The following is a 21,462-nucleotide window of genomic DNA, read 5'->3' as shown; positions in this document are numbered from 1 at the left end:
TCCTGCTCGCCGCCTATTAAACGTTATTTATTATGAGAGTGAATGGCGGCGCCCTTTTTGTCCACTAGCGGCCTGCACCCTTTTTTCCCGCTTCCCTGTGTGAGACCCTCCTGATGTTCTAATCAAGACGATGATGGAGGCTGGCACATCCAGATAAAAGCTCTTTATTATGAAAACATTAAAAGCAGTGGTAATACAGCGACAGCCCGCTGTTTCAGGTGTCAGCCCTTTCTCAAGCTGTTTCAACCACAAATCCTGAGTCAAACATGCATGTATATATACTGCCTGCCCTCAGCAACAACCAATGGATTCAAATCCCCAACAGCCAATCGGTTACCTGTATTGTTCTGCGGACCTGAGTGGAAACATGTCTCTAACATGCAAATGCAGCCGCTATGGCATTCACCGGAGGCTCTGTATCGGCATCACGCCCAACAGACACACCATCCGGCTTCCTATTCGCCGATGTAGGTACACGTGACACACTATCACGTGGCGTCACCACGCCGGCGCTACGTAGGGTGCGCTCATGCGTCATGCGTATTGAATACTACGCTGAAAACAATACACGTAACTGGATGCCACCCACTGGGCGGAACTATCCACACGTAACTTGTAAACACAAGACTGCCCTATCAGCGGCAGTCTTAGCAGGCGAACCCAAACGCAGCGTCCCCATGGCAACTACCATATATAAATATAAACAACCTCACCATGTCTGCTAAGACTGCCGCTGATAGGGCAGTCTTGTGTTTACAAGTTACGTGTGGATAGTTCCGCCCAGTGGGTGGCATCCAGTTACGTGTATTCAATACGTGTATTCATGTTTGACTCAGGATTTGTGGTTGAAACAGCTTGAGAAAGGGCTGACACCTGAAACAGCGGGCTGTCGCTGTATTACCACTGCTTTTAATGTTTTCATAATAAAGAGCTTTTATCTGGATGTGCCAGCCTCCATCATCGTCTTGACTTCTGGATAGGATTCCTGGATGCGAGGATCCATTGAGGCTTGGGCACCCATTCCTCCAGCCTAGAGTGCCACTCTTTTTACCAGTGTATTGGGATGTTCTAATCAAGGCATCGAATGACATTTATTTATGTTTGCAAAAGAATGTGTCTCCTTTAAATGTGCAGTGTATATAAGCTGCCTGTTCTAACATCTTACAGGAATTGAGTCTGTAGAAGACTCATTAGCCAAAAAGGCTTACTCCTTTTCTTCTAAGTTAACCATTAAATGGTATCATCCTGATTCAAAAATTCTAGCCCCATATTAAAAGAGGCTTCTATATTCTACAAAAAGTAGTAATTGGATCAGCCAGCACTGCAGGCTTATAGTTTACTTACATGAGGTGAATGTTTTTACTCTTGTAATTGAATCAGGCCCACAGTGTTTCTCTGAACTAGATTATCAGCCCATCCTACTATTTAATCAATTATAATTTGCTTTGAAATGAGGACTACAGCCAAATCATGCTAGTATCTGTATTCTTTTTTTTCCTCAAACCTGGCATCATTACATTATGTATAAAAAATTGAAAGTGACATTGAAGTGCATAAAGTATTTATTAGAACCTGTAGGTACCTTCAATAGAGTAATTCAAAAATCAGAAACAAATGCAAAAAGTAGCATAACTTCATCAGAGTTTTATTCCACACATGCAAAACTATTGATGAGCAAATGTGGGCATTTTCTTTTTGCCATAACTTCACACAGATGAAAATATTTGGAAAAAATATGGGAATGAGAACATTTTTGTAAAAATCCGTATGTCAAAATGCATATTCTGATGCAAAAGTGACTTTGGTTGAAATTCAAGCTCATTCATACATGGAACATCTGAAAGATGGAGAAATATGGTGCCAGATTACTAATAATAGATTTAAGTGAAATTGTGCCCTTTGATTAAAACAATGTTCTACCATATATGTAAGTTTGAGGGTCAACAGATGTTTTGCACTGCCAGCATGCAGCGTTGAAGAAGCACTGCATGCTGACAGTGCAATAGGGCTGTTGATCCTCTAACTGCCTTTATCCCAATCTCTCCTATGCAGTGCTGGTGCCTGATAACATTCTTTTAACTTTTGCAATAGTGGTACAGGTTATTTTTTATGGCTGTGCATTGCCACTTTCTCTTATTGATGGACAATACCACTATTCTTCAGTAAGCTACACTCTAAGTATTAAGGGTAAGGCCACAGTCCCGTGCATTGCTTTCTCTCATTGACCATGTCTGTACGTTTACAGGAAAGCTCCTTTAGACATTCTATACAGCAGATTCACTTTGTCCAATTTTAATACTATTCTCTTACTCTTCAGGTTTGCAGCAATGAAGCCACTTGTATATGTAGTTCAACCTGGGCAGGAACTGACTGCAGTATTTATGACCCCAAGAAAGAGATTAACAATAAAAAAGAGGAAGTACCAAAGGGTTTGTGCCATTTTCTTATGTTCTTTATTAGCAGTCACATTAAGTCATATTACACTGTGAAAATGTAACTGCAATAGAGTCAATGTCACATGCAAGTTTCCAAAAGAAAAAAAAAAGATTAGATGTTATGATAACGATATATTTTATGGTACAAAATATGTTTCTCCACTGGTCATTTAAAGCCCAATTAAATCCAAAAATAAAAACAGACAATTTCTAAAAATAATTAGGATGATAAGGGAGTATGGTTGTTCTACAGAAGCAAAGAGATGATAGTAGCATACCTGTTTATGCACTTAATGTGCTTGCCACTACAGTACAGCTTGCTTTCTCTTCTCTCTGGATTCAGCTGGTGGGCAGTCTAATCAACTGTGACATCCAAAGTAGGGATAACAATAGGTGCCAGACTTCATTGCCCAACATCTTTGCATTACAGTAGAAATCTTGTGTCTACATGAGAAGATGGACTTACATTTACATGAAGTATGCTGGCGAGCAATTGAGCAAAACCTCAATCTGCTGACAGGAAAATATCAAAGCACAATAGGTCTGAATCCTGTATAGATTGGTAAACAGCTGCTGCAGGCAACCAGAGTTACATTAAGTTTTTAAATTTTAAAAGTGAATTTCTAAATGTAATGCTTATAATTTGCACTTATCAGCATGATTGCTTTGAGAACTTGTGTTGTTCAATTTTGGGTTTTAGTTTTGCGCTTTTAGTCAATGAAATCTGACAGCCACTTAGTTAATAAGGGCAGCTGTGGAAAGTGTTGAATTAAAAAAAATCTTTTCTTGACAACAATATTATTTTGGTGGTGAAAGCAATGACTAAATTTACATTTTAAAAGTGACTCCGAGCACCTCTTGTGGGCATGCTTTAAGACTCTGACCAGTACTTAAGTACTTAAGATACCTTTCTGTAGCTTGTGCTCTCCTCTTTCATTTGATGACTGAATCGCCATTCTACACCAAATAGTTTTCCTTCAATTTAAATTTAAATTGCGGCTGCCATCTTGGCTATGTTATAACTTCCGGGTCACCCATCTTCTCTGTTAGAGAAGTGCATCACTGAATGAAGCAGGAAGAGGAAGTGACACGCATGGCCATTGCAAGAGGCTCCTCCAGAGGGATCATAGCACAACTTTGTTGGAAGTCGTCTGGCTTAAAGGCATGCCCATGAGAGGTGCTCGGAGTCCCTTTAAACTTTGGATTCATCAGATTCCTCCTAGACATTTGTGTGTATACAATTAAAGAAGACATAACAGTTTAAAAGTTTAGTAGAATCATTATGCCGGTAAAAGTATATAAAAATATGCAAGTAAATGTGCCAAGTGTAGATGCAGTGAGAAAATAGGTGAATGAAATATATCCCAGAGCATCAGCAATTGGAAAGTGCACAATTACTCTGCTTTAAAAATGTAAGGCATTAGCCCCCCCACCCCCACCCCCTCCCCCACCCCCAAAAAAGAGCATAAAATAAAAAATACAGCTGGAATATGCAGACATGCGACTACGGATATGTTCAGTGATACACTAGAATATGAGTCTGAAAATGGACATGCATTGGGAAAGGGAAGACATAGAGTATGGAGACTGTACCGAAGGCTGCCTAATATTACTTACTTTCCTATATACATCTTATTTAAACTCGCCTTACTGACAAGACAGTGTGAAAGGCTCTGAAAATGGTAAATGTTTAAGTTTTATCAATCTTTTTTCTACCTTTTGCCAAGGACAAACAAAAATGTTGAAAGTAAACCATCTGTTATATACTTAAGATTTTTTTTAAACAGTGTTTAAAAAGATAAATAAAAAGAAAAAAGAAACACAAAAGAAAAAAACTCAATGAAAACTAACAGCTTGCTGAACAAAAATCACTTTAAAAGTTTATTGCATCAGACAAACTCCCAGAGCTCATTCAACATTTTAATCACTTTATTAAGTGTACATGTGTACAACGTTCAAATTATTGTATCGAATTGAGGAAGAAAATAGTACAGCAAAAGTGGAGTGTTTGTTTATGAAAAAAAAAACATGCTTTACTTTTCATGCCATAGGAAGCAGTGTGTTTGATTAGTTCATATGCAAAAAGGTTAATTTGTTTTTTTTTAAATGCATTCTAAATGCATACAATAAGTATTTAAGCACAAATATTTTAGTATTAGTGTTACCTACGAAACAAAATCACACGTTAACAGTTAAAGATATTTCAGAAATGAACATGGTAAACGTAAGTGACCACAACTCTGATATGTTTGCCAGACTGAACATCTGATGTTAGACATAGGAAGATTTTTTACTAAGACTCATGAAGCTCAAGTAAATTGTAGATTGTTGGCCGTATGTTTTCCTAACAGTAGCCTTAATATTTTCTGGCAGTTTAGCTGGTGAATTGCTCACTTCCTAGTGGAATTAGTGATTAATCAGTTGAAGAGGTTTTATAACATATGAAATCAGTGCATGCACTGAATACTATGGTACTCAGAATTGATAACTAGCTCCCTATCATTATCACCCATATTACCCAATTGCTGCAAATAATGCTGCAATTTGTAATAATTTAATTTATTAGATTAGGCTTGGCCACTCTTAGGCTACACATAAATATTAGATGGCAATTTCTCAATCTAGTCATTTACAGCTGGATCATGTAACGATTTGTACTTTTAGTATTGCCTATTCACTATTTCACTTTCTTGAAATAATCCGCTCCCAACTTCTAGCTCATTCCTCCCCTTTCCAGAAATATAATGTGAATGCCTGGCCAAGTAGAGCTTCTGCTATTTGTATGTCACCTAGTCAAATATCAACGGAATGTATCAGAATGCCTGACTGCATTTTAATATCTACAATGGGTTTAAGTCTTTCAAGGCAGTTTATATGATCAGTAGATATGAACTAAACTATGAAGCTACATACAAATGTGAGATGGCAACCAGCTATGGAAGCACCAGATACTTTTTTTTCACAAAGGTTTTTTCTCTAGACATACATATTAAAATCACAATAGTTAAACTGAAAATCAATTTTTAATCAAAGCATAATGCACTTCATTGGTAGTAGCTCGCTTCCTTTAGCCAGTTTAACAAACAATAAAGTGCCATAGAGAGGTCTGTTGCCAGTGTGAGCGCTTCTGTATAGCTATGCCTCTCTGTAAAGCTTTGCCTCTCCTATAAAAGTTTTCGGTTAGATCCTATATTGGGTGCCTCCACCCCTATTGTTTTTCTTAGTCTGAACCTCCAAAGGAGGTTATGCTTTATAGTCTTGTCACAAAACTATAGACACCCAAAAGAGACTCACTGCCCCGTTCCAGTATGCAGACCTAGAGAACCAAGTGAGGACAGTTATATTCTCGCAGGCTTATGCCGTGGTTGCAAGGATTTGCAACCCACCTTACTGAGTATAAACTTACATCACAATTACAGCTTTACCAACTTTCTTAAAATACTGCGCCATTGGGTTTCTGGTCTCTTTCATTCCAAGGGCTACGCAGAGCCACAGGAAACATCTACACTTAAACATTGTACAGTCTTGTGATGATTTCTCAATCTGACTGTACATGTTTTTCTTTGACAATGATTATCTTATGTCTGTATATGTCGTATTGTTAAGATTATGAATGTGTTGTTGTCTTCTTCTTATTTTCTGGGGTTTGCATAGCCTCCAAGAAAACAAATGCCACCTTGAAGAAGCTGGGCTTAAAGGGTACATCTGATAAATATAAAAAAATAAGATTTACTTAGCTGGGCATGCACGGTGGCTGCCAACCTGGCCAGTCTGTGGCTGCTATGGAAGAAACCCTAGGAGCGGCGAGGGACACATAGGCTTCCAGAGGCTGAAGGAAGCCCCAGGTAAGTAAATCTTATTTTGTTATATTTCCCGTATGTATCCTTTAACCTCTTCCTGACTGCCTAATGCCGATAGGCATCAGGAAGGTGGCAGCCCCAGGAACGCGCAACGGCAAAAGGCATCAAGGCATGGGGTGTGGTTTTGCAGGGAATTGCGCACGCCACTGCTCAAGAATCCCTGCGTGAATGACAGAGCTCTGCTCCGTCAACAGTCTGCATGCGGCGATTGGCGCTATCAGACTGTTAGACGGTGAAACTGCTGTCTATTTACATTGTACAGTGCTGCAATCTATGGCAGCACTGTACTGGGGACAGCTGTGTCACTCGGCTGTCCCCTGGAAGGTAAAAACAAAGCATTGCTCTCATAGGTTGATGCCTATGAGAGATGATCCAGCTGATTGGCTGTCTGGGGAGGGAGGGGAAAATACATAAAAAAGGCATGATTTTATTTAAAAAAAAATACAAATAAATTAATAGAAAAAACCTCTGCATCAGCACTCAGAGCCCACCAACGGAAAGCGCTGTTGGTGGGCCGAAAAGTGGTGGATCCTTCTGTGTGCTAAGTTGTATCGCTCTGCAGCAAGCTATTAAAGCTGCAGAGCACTAAATTGTAAAAAATAGCCTTCTCACTAGGAGGGTTTAAACCTATGGTCCTGAAGTGGTTAAAGACAAAAATTTCCAAGAGACAAGCTATAAATATAAATATATATAATTTGTAAGGTAAACTGAAAGGTCAATTTTGTGTGTGGCGAGTGGCTTTAGACGTTGCAAAAATGAATGTGTTAGACTCTAAGAATAAGTACAGCAATGTTACCTCTGATTTAATAAAACTAAGGGATCATGCATCTGACCAACATAATACAAGAGCTCATATAACAGTCTTAATTCATTACCAGCATAAGAATTACACTTGTAAAAAAACAAAACAATAAGTTGATAGTATGCAGAATGTGATTTACAATACTTTTTTGCACTCTCCCCCCTTTTATTTATTTTATCTGTGCATGTGCAATGAGTCACAGACAGGAGTTCAGAGGACTGATTACTAAAATGGATGTACCTCATCTCCTAAGTGTCAAAAATCTAATCTAATAACAGAATTCAGTACAGATATTTGTTGGCCAGGGAAAAAGTTTGTAGCTGCCCCTAACAGACATGACTCTTCCTTAGAAAGTTGGGGTAAAGCTAAGTAAAAAATTAAAATGAAGGTAGCATTTTTACTTTTATTTTTTTATATGTTTAGAAGGTACAAGATGCACTGCAAGATGCTATTGTGTCAGTATACTTAATAACAGTAGCTCATTGCTAATTATATTTTAATGATGCTTTCTGAGAAGAGGTGATTTTAACAAATGGGAAAATATTGTTGTTGATATCTTCGAAGGCCAGTTAGGGGTAAACATTATATAGAAAATATTATTTCTATTATTATTTCTGAATGAGCATTCTTATTTCAGTCACAGTTTAGTCTTTTTATTTTTTAGTATGCATTTTTGGTCAGCAACCTCAAAATGTTTGGTTCACTTATGAAAGACCATGTAGGCCATTGTAGCTGGGAGTAAGCGTCCCAGATATGTTTTTTTTTCAAACACCTGAATGGACCCTGTGATAGTTGAAACACCCATAAAAATTGTGCTTTAAATTTGCTGTTTAACTTGTGAGGCAAACAGGCTATGTTGATCAAAAATGTATTTTCTTAGGAATTTAAGTTTCCCTGTATATATTAGGCAAGAAAGAGGATAAAATCCCTTTTCAACTCCATTGCATAGTAGTTTTATTAAAAGTAGAATGTTTATCTAGGGATTTTGCAATATTTTCCTTTTGAATCAGAAAGGCTTTTATTTCTCGTTTGAAACTAATCAGCCCATGTTTTTCAAGGGCTTTTAACTTTTGTCTAAATTAGCTATGGGGGTCTCTTAGAGTGCAGGATTGGTTTTATATTGGCTGAACTTGATGGACAAATCTTTCTTCAACCTACGTAGCTTTATAAGTTGCATTGGTTTCTTCCACCTTAGCCACCAGTGCAAATATAATATTTTAAATAGTATGGCTAAGGACAAATACATGTGTTGCCTGGTGAAAATGACTCATCACAATCTATTCTGAATCAAATGTTTAGACAAAGAAGGCAAATTTACATTCTTCCAAAATGGACCTTTATCATTGTTTGCGATTATGGTGGTTCAGCTGTTGCTCCAATGAATGATACATACAGTCATGTTGATAAGTAACTGCATCCAAAGAAAACTTTTTTACTTTGTATACATATTTCAACAAACAGATATTTGATCGTTTATTCAACAATTGTAAATAGAGGACTAAACAATAATAATAAAATAAACACTTTGGTTAGATTTTGTAATGAATTGAGTAATTTAAATAACTTCAAATTTAGCTTTTGGAAAAGAGTAAGCATACCTTATATGTATCATTACCTAAATACTTACTTTAAATGTGCAAATGTTTAGAGCTTTGTTAGAAAGAATCTTTAAGGAGTCTGACTTTAATGTAAAACACAGGCAATTCTTTGTGTTAAGATTGCGGTATTACCATTCCTAGTTTAAAAGAGCTCTCCTAGGCCTCCAGAAAGTTTATATATGTTCATGAGTCTTTATATGAAATTAAGAATAACACCATACAATTGAACATCAGTAATTCCACTGTCTAGAATATAATCTACTAATGCAGATAATTTTAAACAGCTATCAGCTTTCCAAAGCAAGGCTATCCTAATTTCCATTTAATGCAGCCTAATATGTCAGCGCCATGGGATATGTTGGCGCTTTATAAATCAATAATAATATACTGAAAGGAAACTTAAAACCCCTGAATTTCATTATTTCATGACATACAGGCAGCTCAAGCACATGATTCTAGCATTATAACGAAGCTCTATAGATTGATGTGGTAGATATGCCACAACAAAGCATTTTGCTGTATGGGAAGAACATAACTTCAAGACTAAAGTTTAAACACCTAGGGAAAAACCTAGGCTTTTAGAAGTAAAGTTTTGCCACCATATCAAATGACCTTTTCTCATTAGCATTTTATCAACATTTTGTCAGGAGAATATGGTATCACCTGACAAGCATGATGTGAAAAATGTTATGCTTTGGAACTCACCTTAAATTCTTCTTCGTATCTAAGGATGCTTGAAGATAATGTGAGACCATCGCAACATTAAATGCACTAAGGAATGATTTGGCCAGGCAGAAATCTGGATCTAAATCCCATCAAGATTTTGTGTACCGATTTGCAATGATCTGTATATGCCATAAATCCCTCAAGAATTGCACAGCTGAAAAAACTGTGTATAGAGAATTCTGAGACAAATTTCTCCCACTTGATGCCACAAACTGGTACACAAGTATAAAGAAATAATTTCCAGAAGGGGCTTCTACAAAAGCCAACAATACCAAGTATTAGAACTAATTAATTATTTACTTTTTGTATATAAGGATATTGCATACCTTGTTTTTTGTTTTGTTTCTTTATATCACATCATCTGTATATACTGTTTGGATAACAATAAAATATTGATATTCCCACCTATAAAGAAGAGACAAAACATATTTGCATGGATTGTACTTACTTTTTCACATGACTGTGTTTGTAAAGATTGATATTCTTTGATAGAAACTAGAAAGCCATAGCTCTATAATTAGCCTTATGCTGATCAATCATTTATGCATACATAGACTATAGTTGCTGTAAGTCTTAATGCTCTTGTAGAAACATCCATGGGTCTTTTTCTAGATAGAGACTTATGATTGTTATTTCCATTATATTATTTAAAAGTTATTATTCTTGTGAAAATAATCTTACTTTTCCCTCCACACAGTGAGCATGGCCACTAACAGACTTATAGGTGCAGTGGCAGGGACCATTCTGGCTCTGGGGGTGATATTTGGAGGCACAGGGTGGGGAATAGAGTAAGCACTTTTAAAAGTTTTTTGTTTGGTGCCAAGTGTGTGAGGTGAAAGTATATTGTGTGTCTGAGCCTTATGTGTACTTGTCCCTTTGGCTATGTGTCACGTGGTGGTGATGACCGTAACAGTCATGTGATTTGACCTCGTCCTTGTCATGTGATTTGCTCATGCAGTGTTGATCCTCTCCTGTCTGGGAAATGTGGGGCATATTAAGAATTTGTCTCTTCCCAAGCCTAAACAGAAATAGATGTGCTGTTTTTGTTGTTTTAAATTGTATACAGTAATAAATAAAGTTATGCCTATGTTTTGCTTTGTAAAATGCAGCCTTTGTTAAAAGCAGTAGTCCTTTTATAACTACTTTGTCAAAGTGTTCTCTTCTTCTTTACGGTATCCTTACATTACCGGTATATAATGTCCATTTTCATTTGACTCTTAAAGTAACTTATAAAAAAGTATATAACACTATATACAGCAGTTTATCAAATTATACAATTTGGCAGAAGAAATCTGTAAATTGTTCATGCTAGCAAATATTTAATGTCAGCAGTGGATGGTCTCTTCAGATTTGTTAAATACTGAACACCTCCACAATAAAAATGGAATTAAAAAGCCTCACTGAATTATTATTAAGGGTAGGAGGCATACCTCTTGGGAGGTTGCTAGCAGGAGAAAGTGTCATGCAAAAGCAGCGCTTTTTTTTGGCTAGTTTGCTTAGAGTATCTGATAGAAAAGTTTTAATGATTCAGGAATTTATGAATTTGGTGAATTACTGTACACAGGGGAATTTTGCATTTGTGCCCATATATACTGTAAGTGTCTAACTGCACCATATTAAGGTGTTTTGTAAACTTTTAGTTTTTTTCCTCTAGTTTTTTTCCTTATTAGAGTTAAGCTAAGAGTTTCAGTGAGAAAAAAATGTTAATAAAACAAAACATATTGTTTCAGTAATACCTATTTACAGAATTTGAGACATGTGGTTGGTAGGGCACCATATTTCATTTTAAATTTGAATTGCACACAAGAAACCAGATCTCTAGTGTTTTACCACAATTATAATTCTTAGGTTATGGACAATTAATAGAACCAAGTGAATTCTCCTTAAAGGGTCATGTGTTTTATTCTGTTATATATTAGTTGTCTGGACATAATCTTCTGTATTTTGTATCTATGTAGCTCATGTTCATTACTATTTTAAATATAGCTTTTTTGTTTAATGTAGTATTAAAGGTACTGTTTAATGAATAACTGTGAGTTTGCTTTTTGTGATATGTTGTTGATGTAGTGGTTAGTTATTTGTCATTGTGTAATACTCAGTCTTCAGTCTGGGGAATTTAAGGCAACATAGTTTGAATAGGTCATAATAAACACCCATTTTAAACAATAACAACATTAAAAAATATAATATAAAGTGTTTGGCTTTGATCCTAGTTGGATAATTTTGGTTTCTTAACAACTCCTTCACCGCTTATGATGGTTAGATATGTGAGACAGCCAGTTCTTGATCTAAGTTGCTGAGCTGCAGCTTTTTTGTAAAAAGGGCAACAATTTTCTAAACACCACTGATTCAACATGTATTTTATAGCATGTTTTAAAGGCTTGCTATGCCAAGTAATAACACTGTATTATGCTTCACAAATAATTAGCTCTTTTTAATTAGCTGATGTGTAAATGGTATTTTCCAAATGTGTCTTCCACAGGTAAGTTCTACAAGACTTTATTTTGTAATGGACACTAAAGGCTTGCTTCATTTTGACCACCATCTACTCACTATATGCATGTGTGTTACTTTTCAAGACACGTTTCTTTATTACCCCTAAAGCAGGTATTTTTGTCAAACCTGTTAGAATCAAAGACAGTACACCAGTTAATATTTGAAGGAATACATTTGGCCTAACAGAAATAATGATGCAGAAAATATAAGAGATAAGGGCATGGATACTGCAATATTGCCTACCAGTTGCATTGTCTAGTTGATGTTATGTATATTGTTTTACTGTTAAAATGGGTGTGGTACACATTTAAAAACCAGTAGCATTTGAACTAGTGGTATGGAATGAAAATAGCACTCAATATTCAACTGACTCTACTCCAGTCCTGGCCACTGGTATAGTAGCCACAAGAAAAAGTGGCACAGCAATGAACATGTGCTATATTGCTAACTTGCTAGTTTATGCTCTGTAAACATACAGAGTTTTAAGAAATGTGCATCTTCAAAGCTCTTTTCCAACTGCTTTTAAACCTGATCACTTAAATTACGAAAGCCAAAATTCAACCATTCTGATTTATTTCTCCTGAGCTGAAGATAATCGGAGAACATGAATTAGCAATTTTCTATTGCAGTTAACCACACTAGTTATGGTCTAATTTAACACTAACAAGTGTCACTCATGCTTGTCACGTAACTGGTAATTATTTATGAACTGAGGTCAGTTTTAAAGGATCATATATGATCTTTAACCTTTCAGCCTTTAAAGCAAAGCCTAAATCAATGATACAGTGTTACTAAAAAAAAGTACACCAGTTTCTATTATTTGTCAAAAAAGTGTATATTCTATGTTCTATGTTAATATTATCATTTGCAATGGCAAGAGGTTTACTGGTGATCAAGAGACCACAATGGCCTAGTTTCTATGTCAGATATCAATGGCCTAGTTTTTATGTCCACTCAGCATCGATTATAAGTCTAACATATATTCTGTATTACAGCAAACATGTTACATGCAAATATGACTTAATTAATTTCCCTGCTAATATAAAGGCACAATATAGTGCCTCACCTGTTGTAATAATCATCATTCCTGAGGCCAATTCTTCTAGCTCAGATACATCTGCTTAAGGCTGAAAAATATGCCTACTCTTTCTGCAAAACTGCAGTAAAAATCTAATGCAGGGATATATAAATGATTTTCAGAAGCAAAGAATGAAGTATAAAAGTAATTGCAAGATGACTAGGTCATGGAAGTTGTGAACTGAGGTGTACATTAATTATAACAAGGACCCTTCAGTTCTTCAAGTGTTTTCTGCTCTTTGGAGAAAATTGCACAAATGGATGTCACTTGGACCACCCTTTTCTTCTTTATCTTGCTCATTTCCTCATAGTATTTGATGGCTATTTATAAGTGTCAAATAGGTTGCTTTGATGTTTGGAATGGTCCTATGAGAATGTTCCAATGTGTTTAGATGCTAAATGATATCTTTGAATTTATGAAGACCCCTTATCCTGCTTTTTATAGTGTAAATAATAATTAACCAAGATCCCATAGTGGGAGATACTTAAATGTTCTGATTTGAAATGTAACATTTAAGTAGTGAACTAATTGGCTGACACAACAGGAGAGCAGTTTAATATTGCCGTCAAATTACCTTCTTAACAATCATGCCTTAATCTTTTAGACTCCAAAAAACAATCATATGCTACAGTGCTTAAAATATACATCTATACAAATTGCTAACCTGCTGCTCTCCTCAAAAATATGGTGAGTGTAGCAACAGAGCAAACAATGTTTTAGATTTTAAAGGCCCACTATCGCAAAAAAGCTGCAAAATTTCAAATGCGTGTTTATATATAAAATGTAAATTTTTTCGGGAGTAAGATGCACTAGAAACTTCTTTTTGCCTATGTTGCTGTCACTTGCAAGAGATTGTAAAAATTTTGGACTAGTCCAAACTAAAGGTTTTGGACTAGTTCAATTTCTCATCGGATTTTAAAAGCTATATTTATTTTTGAAAGCACTTACTGAACAGCAGTTTCTCAGTTATACTGCCAAAATAGTGTTCAGGCAAGTCATGAAGCTGGCAGGCATCTTTGTATGGATCCTTTCCAAGGAGTACTTTTGTAAATAATAACTGAAACACTGAGAACCCCAGATGAGGAGATGAACAAGTCCAAAACCTGTCAGATTTTTACTGCCTGCTGTGGGGAATTGCAACGGAAGAGAAAAGTAATTTATAGCTCATTTTACTCTCGGACAAATGTACTTCTTATAATAAATGTACCAATGTATTTTAAATTTTATTTTTTTTCATAATAGTAGTCCTTTAAGCAGTACAAATTTACTATATATAAACTACTGTATATTGCTATAACTTAACACTAAACAGCTTATAGATATAATATTAAGAGGATAATAGAGCATAATTGGGCTTATGCAAGAATGGGAGTGGGAAGAGCACTCATGACGTGCAAAACATAGCTAACCAGATTTCATTTTATTGAACTCTGACTGTTGAATTTTTTTTTATTAGATTGAAATCTGCACTATGTTCATTGCTTTATTTAATACGCCTGCAAAACTTTACTGAATTATCCTGACAAACTAGAAGATTACTTGTTTGAGTTTCCCTTGTCTTTGGTTCTTATGTTTTTCTTCCCATGATCCTTTACTACAGGTCCTAGTGCTACCAACCTAATAATAGGGTCCATCGCTGGTGCCATCCTGGTAGCAGCTATTGTCCTTGGGGGGACTGGATGGGGCTTTAAGTAAGGAACAACGCATGTCTTCTCTTCAGTGGCTATGCCATGACTCTACTGCTTACCGTTTTTCACAATGTTTGAGTTTCTGCTACATAGTCCAGATTGGGCTCACATTACAAATGATAATATGTTTCATTTTCAAAGTGCTGAAGAAGTAGATGACACTTTGGTGACAAGAAAGATCTATAGTAGTAAGAAAGAAAATATATCTTCTGATAAGTTTGCATATATTTACCTCTGTACATCACAGTAAACAAATTATTGTTGACTGATTGGCATAGTTTATGAGAAGTATTTCTAAATTATGTATTTAATTTCGATTTTTTTTTTATGATGAAAGGTACACTACACATTACTAGAGCAGTGTCTATGGTGACTTTCCTAAATAAATGGAATTAAACTTAATTTATTCCTACCTAATGGTAACTGGAGCTGAAGCTTTATCACACCTTTTCTGTTTTTTAACTTCCTGTAAGATAAGGGATTGTGTAAATGGTAGAGGGTTAATATGAATGTTCTAATGATATAACAATGCAAACACATTATTTAAATTGATATAGTGGATACATGCCATGGTATTGATTGCCACTGCAGCGGCACTCATATGTTTTTACTAGATAGTGTAACACAGGCCCGGAGTTACATCACAGGAGCCTACAGGCACAAATGTCCTGGCATCTTAGAATTTAACTTCCATAAACCTACAAGTGTACTGGCTGGTCCAGCTGTCACTTCTCCCTTTAGTTCACTTCCCGTCATAGGTAGCTACAGGTGCTCCTTAGTATAAGGTAGTCAGAGCTATCCTTAGTATTAAGTAGATAGAGGTGCCCCTAAGTAATAGGTAGCTGGAGGTGCCCCCAACTGAAAGGAGATCTGGTCAGTGGAATGCAGAGACCCGGGTGAGTAACCTCTCATTTACACTCCGTTCGGCACTTTGCATAACTAAGGTGGGAGGGATGCACTTGGGAAGAGAAGTGAGCTGCCTTTCCATCCTCAGGCACCTGTAACCACGTGCCTACAGTGCCTTTTGGTAAATCCAGACCTGGTATAACATATATTACTGTTTCACCCAAGATTTTCTAGACTTTCTAGACTGGATTAACCCGTAAACATTCTGCATGCTCTGTCTAAGTTGAATCAACTTGTTAACTCCTTTCCCCACTGTCCGAAAGTGATGTATACCATATTTTTCGGACCAGAAGACATACTTTTTTCTCCCTAAAAGTGGGAGGAAAAAGTCACTAAGTCTTATGGTCTGAAAAATACATATTTTACCCAAAGCCACTGTCAGTCCAGCCCCCATAATTCCTCCACGGCAACTGCAGAGTTAAATCGCAGCAGATGCCCTCATCTGTACAGCTGGTGCACTCCAAGTCCTTTGTCCTGTTTTTTTTGGGGGTTTGTATCATCGCTAGGGCCCCCTCTTTGTGCATGTGTTCCACCAGGTCACGCAGTGAGAGGGTGCCAGCAATGATACAATGTGGAAGAAAATACAGGACAGAGGACTCAGAGCACAATGCCTGGACAAGTGAGGGCTTTTGCTGTGCACTCTGCACTCATGTACTTCTGTTGCTTCTTTAATTGTCCCTTGGTACAGTGTATTGTGCCTGTGTGGCATGTTTCTGTACTATTAGGTGTTCCTACATTTTCTGTTTTTCTTTTGATATCTGCAGTCTTGTGGTGAACCTGTTCCCTGCTTTCACTTTGCAGTTTTTGGTATTGATCTACCGCTAAAGCTCAGTGTCCCCTCAGAGCATGCCATTCATAACGTCCCATTTATTAATTAACTAACATCTCAACTGCAAAGTCACTTGTGCTACCTTAAAAAAGAAGCATCATACAGCAGTGCTTAGACAGTTTAATTACAGCCAGATCTGTTTCTAGACTGCACGAAAAGAATACAGAATACAGTTTCCTTTGCAGATCAGATTACTGCTGGGTGTTATATGGGGGATTACTGTAACTGGGTAGGGGGGTTATGGAGACAGCTTGTGGGGATTCTACTATGGATGCACCATGTTGTTGTTTTTTTGTTCTTGTCCTTTAAACCTAGGTTCATCTTATAGTCAGGTGCATCTTATAGTCAGGTGCAAGTAATACCCTAATTATTTTTTCTCATATTTGTGTACTTTATTTTGTAATAAAAACTATTTATAATATTGAAATTAAAACACAACGTTTTTAAAAGTTACTAATTTATCTTTACAGTAGAGGGGAAAAATATATTTTTTGTTAAATAAGGTTAAGAAATCTCCACAAACAATGCAGCTGAATACTGAATAGCAGTCATCAGATCTATAGGTTTTTAATTTTAGAGCATTTTCATGCAACAACAATGCAAGTCTGTTTACTGCTAACAAAGTTGTGAAACATGAAACAAAATAAGACTAGAGCCAGGTAGTAATCTTAGACACATTTTGCTATAATATTTGCTATGTATGTATTAATTTATTTTTAAACAAAGCCAGGGTGTAACTTTGTTAGTTGATAAGATCTAATCTTTATACCAAAGTGTCATTTATTAGAAAAAAAAGCATTGTATTTATATGTTTGGACAGATCACTGTATATGAAACTGATATGGGTATAGACTGTAGCAGAACCTCACTGAACTGGCCTGGCCTAAACTCACAGCTTAAAGTGCATGTTGATTTTGAAGGAGTGGGACGTATTTTAATATTTTCTAAAATGTAGATTCTGGATTAGATTTGGCATCCTAAACTTCTGTTTTAGATTTATGATGTGACATGGTAGAAGAATACTAGTGTGGGCTGTTTGTTGCTTTTGTTAGACTTTTTTGTGTATGCTTTCAAAAAGTCTAATTTATGAACTGCAGTAGTTTTTCTACTCGGCAAGCATATCAAGCTGTTATTAAATGTCAAAACAATACATAGCATTTACTTGTCATATTTGTTTTTATTGCATTAATAAACCAGTAAAAAATAAAATAAAAGCAAACCTCATTCCTTACTGTGAGAGATTTCACAAGTCCCTTAAACTCTGTACTTACTTAAAATAAATAGCACCTGGAACAATCCTTATGCTGGGCATACACGGACAGTTTTATATTATCAGTCGAGCCGCTGATGGCTCGATTGATAATATTCAACCTGTCCGATACCCCGCCGGATCGATACTGTGCTCGATACAGGCAGGGAGAACAATGACAATAAATGAGCGGCTCATTAGCAGCGCCCGCGGGGACGAGCGGCAATCGATCCACGCGCACGCGCGGACGAGTGCTGACGCGCTGGCATCAAGCCGCTGGCTCGTTGCCGATGCATAATCCTACCGTGTATGCCCGGCATTAGAAATAATTTTGGAAGGTAGTTGTGGAACATTTGCTGCACAAGCTCCTGGCCTCCAGACTAAGCAGGAAATACACCCTGCTACAGAGAATCAAGGGACATTTCTGCAGGAACAATAACTATTGGACAAATGTGACCCGTCTTACTGAATTTTTAGTAAGATGGGTCACTTTTGTCCAATAGCTATTGTTCCTGCAGAAATTTCCCTTGACACACGGGCCCATATGCAATTTATTTTTTCACTTGAGTTATCTCCAAGGAGACAATTTTCATCTTCTCTGTAAACTAAATTTTCAGCATTTTACAATTGAAAACGTACCCACAAGTTGATGAAAAAGTACTATCAAATGTATTTTGAGTATTTTCTTGCTTGCTGGTGACTTAAATGGCACTTTATGAAAAGTTGTAAAAATATCACCTAGGAGAAAACTCAGGAGAAAAGGGGAATTGCATATGGGCCACTATGCTTTAAGAGACAGGACCCTATATGCAATTAACTTTTTCACCTAAGTTTTCTCCTAGGAGATAATTTTTCATTTTCTATTTAAAAGACCTTTCCACCACTTTTCAACTGATAATGTACCGAAAAGTAGGTGGAAGGGTACTATCAAAATTATTTTCAGTATTTTCTTGCTTTCTGGGGCTTAAAATGCTTTTTATTGACAAGTTTAAAAATATCACATAGGAGAAAACTCAGGAGTAAAAGTGAATTACATCTGGGCCCATAAGCAATTTACTTTTTCTCCTGAGTTTTCTCCTTGGTGATAATTTTACATGTTCTATTTAAAATACATTTTCAGCACTTTGCAACTGAAAATGTACCAAAAAGTAGGTGAACAAGACCTTTCAAAATTATTTTGAGTATTTTCTTGCTTGCTGGTGGTTTAAAAGGCATTTTATTGACAATTTTAAAATTAGCTCCTAGGAGAAAACTAAGGAAAAAAAGAAAACTGCATATGGGCCGCAGTGCTTTTGTGTTTTGGGGAAACATGCTACCTAATGTTGTTTGGAGTAGCATTATTATTATGTCATCTTATTGTGATGTTTGGGGTTACACATTGCCTAATTTAATTGTTTGAGAGGACACAATGCCTGAATATGCTATGCTATTTTGGGGCAGACTTTGCCTAATTACATAATTTGGTGGTCACGCTGCATAATTATGTTGTTTTGGGAACATTCTGCCTAATTACATTATTTAGGGGATATGCTGTCTTATTATGCTGTTTGGAGGGGATATGCTAGCTTATTATGTTGCTTAGATAGACAAACAAAACTGCCTATTTATATGTTTGCCAGTTCAAACTGCCTAATTATGATCTAAGGTGTGTGAATGGGTTGTTGTATAAAACAGTACACACACCATCTATTTTATTACATATCATATGGCTGTTTGTTTGGTATTCAGGGCCTACAGTAATTGTTATTTTAGAAAAAAAATTGCTTGATTCAAAGTTTTCTAGATGTTAGCAGGGCCCCGGTAGTTGCCACACCTATGGATGCAGAAGTATGACAAAGATCAGTGATATTGTTTAAGCCTGAATTTCAGGGTTTTACCCCAATCCCCAGTAGAAGTATCCAGGTCATTCCCCAGGTCTTAATAGCCTCCCTTCCTGATCTCTAATATGCCCTTGGTCAGAAGGAGGCAACATGGAACATCATCCTACCCCATGTTGATGCTCTCTGCTAACTTCCAGTTATATTTGCTGGGCCTCATTGACCAAGTTTCTCTGTGTAGTTGAATAGTACTGGCTGTATTTTTTTGCAGGGAGATCTCTGCCTAATTAAGTTTGGAGCACATTGCTATACTGTGTATTTGGCGGGATACTACCTGTATGGAGTTACTTGTCTTACTATATTTTTTGGATGACACTACAACTACTAATTCTGCTGTTTAGGGCAACAGTTTTTAATTGAGTTGTTTTGGATTGGGGATTGCTTGAATCAGGTCGTATTGGTGCATGATCGGCAGACGTCTAGTAGATGCCAATACAAATTATCAGTAATCAGGCATCCAGGCAGTGAGTTGGGTAACTGATAAAAAATAGTAGCTGATTGGCAACTACATAGGGAATAGTGATTGCAGCTGATCATCTATCATCTACAAATAATGGTTGTTTGGACACCAGGAATAGTGTAAGGCGTATTGGGGGGTTGATGTTAGGCACCAGGAGGGAGGTTAGTATTATGCATTAGGTGGGGGGATTAGTGTTAGGGCAGGCAATAGAAGGGGTTCTTGTGACAATGTGGGCATATAGTAAAATATTGTTAATGTAAATTACCAATATTTTTACTAGCGCCTCCACCCGGCGCCCAACTCAAACAGTGGTGGCTCTACACCAGGGGTGCCCATTAGGTAGATCGCGAAGGACTTCATGGTAGATCCCGACCCCACTACATTTTCCATTCTGTATATACAAATGTGCTCCTAAAATTGTACATGGGTAGATCATTTTGCCTTGCTAATTTTTTAAAGTAGCTCACAAGCCGAAAAGTGTGGGCACCTCTGCTCTACACATACTCAGATTACTGCCTATTTATGTTGGTTGAGGACAAACTGCCTATTTATGTTGTTTAATGGGATATGCTCCATATTTATATTGTCTGGGAAATATGCAGTTTAATTATATTGTTTTAGAAGATATGCTAGAAAAACTAACCCCGAAAGGGGATCATGCTCGATAGACAAAATTTAAAACGTACGCATTATTGTACAATTATAAACCATCAGAAATGGGTCACACATATAATTGTCACCTCTTAACCACTTGACCACTACAGGTGGTGTTCCGCTTGTGGACCAGAGCAATTTTCACATTTCAGCACTCCTCCCATTCATTTGCTAATAACTTTATCACTACTTATTACACTGAAATGATCTATATCTTGTTTTTCGCCACCAATTAGGCTTAATTTGGGTGGTACTTTTTGCTAAGATAAGAAAAAATGGAAAAAAAACATTATTTCTCAGTTTTAAACCATTATAGCTTTAAAATAAAACATGCTACTGTTGATAAAACTCACACATTTTATTTGCTCATTTGTCCCTACTAGTATTATTATGTTTAAATTATATCCCGAACACGCAATGTATGGCAACAATATTTTACTGTTAATGTTATATTTTTTATGAAAAGTTGAGTCCCTAAGGTAACTCTTTATGTATTTTTATGACACTTTTTTTTCTTTTTTTTTACAAGTTTTAATTTTGGTAACTATGGCTACTAGATGTCCCCCCACTTTATTCCTGTACTGTGAACAGTACATATGAATAAAGTGGGGTACTACTGTGTGAGTACATAGTAAATGTTGTGTGCGTGTTTTTACTTTCACTTTGTCATTGACCACTGGCATCTCACTGATGCCGGTGATAATTGATCACAGGCACTTTGATCGGTGAATGGGAACATGTGCTCCCATTCACGCATCAGTATACTAACAGATGGCGACGAGAACATGTGCAGGAGGTAAATAT

General features: G+C 36.6%; 1 protein-coding gene across 10 annotated transcripts in view; it reads left to right on the top strand.

Moving 5' to 3' along the window:
* Positions 1–21,462, top strand: part of ADAM23 (ADAM metallopeptidase domain 23) — a 468,543-nt gene that overhangs the window by 432,187 nt on the left and 14,894 nt on the right. For 5 of the 10 annotated variants that reach the window (XM_068244982.1, XM_068244983.1, XM_068244981.1 and 2 more), the window contains one exon: positions 2,318–2,429. In XM_068244982.1, the coding sequence (XP_068101083.1) occupies positions 2,318–2,429 (112 nt within the window). Of the gene's footprint in view, positions 1–2,317; positions 2,430–10,118; positions 10,210–14,595; positions 14,687–21,462 lie in introns of those variants that run through there. The other 5 variants (XM_068244991.1, XM_068244987.1, XM_068244985.1 and 2 more) reach the window with 3 other exon arrangements.

Source organism: Hyperolius riggenbachi, chromosome 7, assembly GCF_040937935.1.
Source record: "Hyperolius riggenbachi isolate aHypRig1 chromosome 7, aHypRig1.pri, whole genome shotgun sequence".
NCBI classification, from domain to species: domain Eukaryota; kingdom Metazoa; phylum Chordata; class Amphibia; order Anura; family Hyperoliidae; genus Hyperolius; species Hyperolius riggenbachi.
The sequence above is the reverse complement of the archived record's forward strand: the minus strand, read 5'-3'. Positions and strand labels throughout refer to the sequence as shown.